The sequence below is a fragment of the Suricata suricatta genome, chromosome 8, assembly GCF_006229205.1.
Source record: "Suricata suricatta isolate VVHF042 chromosome 8, meerkat_22Aug2017_6uvM2_HiC, whole genome shotgun sequence".
Lineage (NCBI taxonomy): Eukaryota > Metazoa > Chordata > Mammalia > Carnivora > Herpestidae > Suricata > Suricata suricatta.
Window position 1 is genome coordinate 137,603,268 of NC_043707.1, and position 2,302 is coordinate 137,605,569.

General features: G+C 62.8%; 1 protein-coding gene across 1 annotated transcript in view; it reads right to left on the reverse strand.

Annotated features, from left to right (window-relative positions):
• Positions 1-2,302, reverse strand: part of ESPN (espin) — a 33,307-nt gene that overhangs the window by 3,910 nt on the left and 27,095 nt on the right. Inside the window, exon 14 of the mRNA XM_029945932.1 lies at positions 2,123-2,302. This exon is cut by the window's right edge and continues 16 nt beyond it. Within this exon, the coding sequence (XP_029801792.1) occupies positions 2,123-2,302 (180 nt within the window). The remainder of the gene's footprint in view (positions 1-2,122) is intronic.

Here is a 2,302-nt window from a genome sequence, read left to right on the forward strand (position 1 = left end):
GGCGGCCAGCAGCTCGGCCAGGTGCGCCGGCCGGCCGCCCAGCGTGGCCAGCAGCGTGGCCATGCTCTTGAGCAGCGTGGAGATCTTGCTGCACCAGGCGGGCAGGCTGGCGGCGCGGCCGTGCATGCGGCGCGGATCGACGGTGAAGCGCGGCGCGGAGAGGGCGGCCGAAATCGGCAGCAGCTGCTCCAACTCCAGCTCCAGCTGCTCCAGGCGCGCCTCCAGCTTCTGCGCCTTATGCAACACTTGCAGGTTCTCGATTTGCTGCTCGATGCGGAGGATGTCGGCTTCGGTCATGAGCTCGCCGAAGGGCCCGAGGATGGCATTGTGCGCGCTGGAGTACCTCCAGCCCTCGCGGGGGTAGCAGCATGAGCTGGCGGACGTCAGCTAAGGCGGGGAAGACAAGAGAGGGGAGGGAGGCGCGTCTCCCTCTGGCCCGGCTCCCGCGGCGGCCGCCGGGGGGCGCCCTTTGCATGTCCTGGGTGGTGTAATGGCTCCGCGGGGCTCTGTTGGCAGGGATGGGCCACGCCCTGCCGGCCGGTGATTACACTGGGGCGAGACTTCGGGCCAGGCCGCTACTCCGGGCGCCGGGCAGTGTCCACTTTGGTCGCTGGCGGGGTCGTTGGGCGCTGTTGCAGAGACTGAGCGGGCAGAGGGAGCCTCCACACCTGGCTTGGTTGCTCATTACACCACCGAAGGAACATGCAAAAGGCGTGGAGGCTGCGACCCCAGGCTGCCCTTTCCCACCCCATCTCAGGTCTGCTTTGTGGAAGCCACAGCCCAGAGAGACCTCGCCCAGACGGATGGCCCCTCTCAGTGTCCCCGCAGCCGAGCCCTCCGTGTGCACGCTGTCAGTGTTTTACTGCTGAACCAGCTTGAAGTTGCAGCTCTCACCCCCTGTCCCCAGCACTAGGCATAATCATCAATTTTATGAACTAGGCGTGCCAGGAACTTCCGAGACTTTCGTTCCCTCCTCACTTTAGTGCTGCACTTCTCCAGCCCGGGGAGCCGTCCTCACATCCTCCCGGTTCATCGTGACCCACTACAATCAATCCGTTCCCCACAGACAAATAGGATGATGTTAATTGCCCCCCCAACCCCTCTCCCAGGCTCCCCACTGCTGCAGGAGAAAGTCCATTTTCTTCAGGGCCAGGACTTGGTGATCTGACCCCACTGATCTCTCCAGCTCCGCCCCTGAACTGCCGGGACAGTCACTGAGCCTGCTCTTTGCCCCACTCTGTTCCCAGTTCACTTCTTGTTCATCTCCCAAGTCCACCTTGGACATCATCACTGCCTCCTTCATAACCCCGGCCCCAGCCCAAACAGGGCGACGGCCGTAGGGCTGCCCCAGTCCTCTGCACGCCCCGTCCCAGTGCTGGCGGTGTCCTGAACAGTCCAGTCACTGGCCTCCCTGCTCACTCAGGCTCTCGCGTTACCTTGTTTTTTATTCTTAGGGGGGCACTTATTTCTCTAAGATGCTGTGTTTGCTTGTTGGCTGACCCCCTGCCACCCCTCCCCCCAGCTCTTGGAAAAGCCTTAAGATATTCATCATGAGTCCCTAGAAGCAACAACAGTGCGGACACAGCACCTAGGAAACACGTGCTGGGCCAATCAATGGGAAGCCACCCTGCCAGCCAGTGACGATCAGTCATCTGACAGATAAGAAAACAGAGGCTGATGCCGTTCAGCGGCTGGAAAGTGGGCAGGACAAGGGCCCAGGCCAGTCTGACTGCAACCAAAAGCCATAGTAGACTGCGGTCCCTGGACCAGCAGGTCAGCCTCACCCAGGAGCTTCCCACACATGCAGAATCTCAGCTCTGCCCAAAACTCCTGAATCGGAATTGGCATTTTTACAAGATCCCGGGCGACGAAGCACATTAGAGTTTGGTGAGCTTGGCCATGTCCCTGAAGGACAGGCTGCTGGAGGTAGGGGTATGGGTGGTCCCCATGGCAGGGGAGTTCCTCCTGCCTTGCTTCCCCCCTTCCCTCCCTCCAAGGACAATGGGAGCCGTCTCAGGTGGAAAGGACCTGGCAGGCTGGGGCACCGGTGATGTCGGGGACGGGCCAGGGCCCGGGCGCAGACCCCGGAGCCCTCTGGGAAGCCCCGCCCCGCCCCACCCACCTTCCGCCTCTGCTCCTCCTCCTCCTGCATCTTCAGCTGCAGCTTGCGCACCATCACCTGGCGCTTCCACTCGGGGATGGGTCGGCCCTGCTCGTCGTGCGTGGGGATGAGCGCCTCCACGTCGAGCTGCACTCCTGGCGCCGGGGTGGCGGGCGGCGCCGGCGCCAAGCTGCCGTTGAG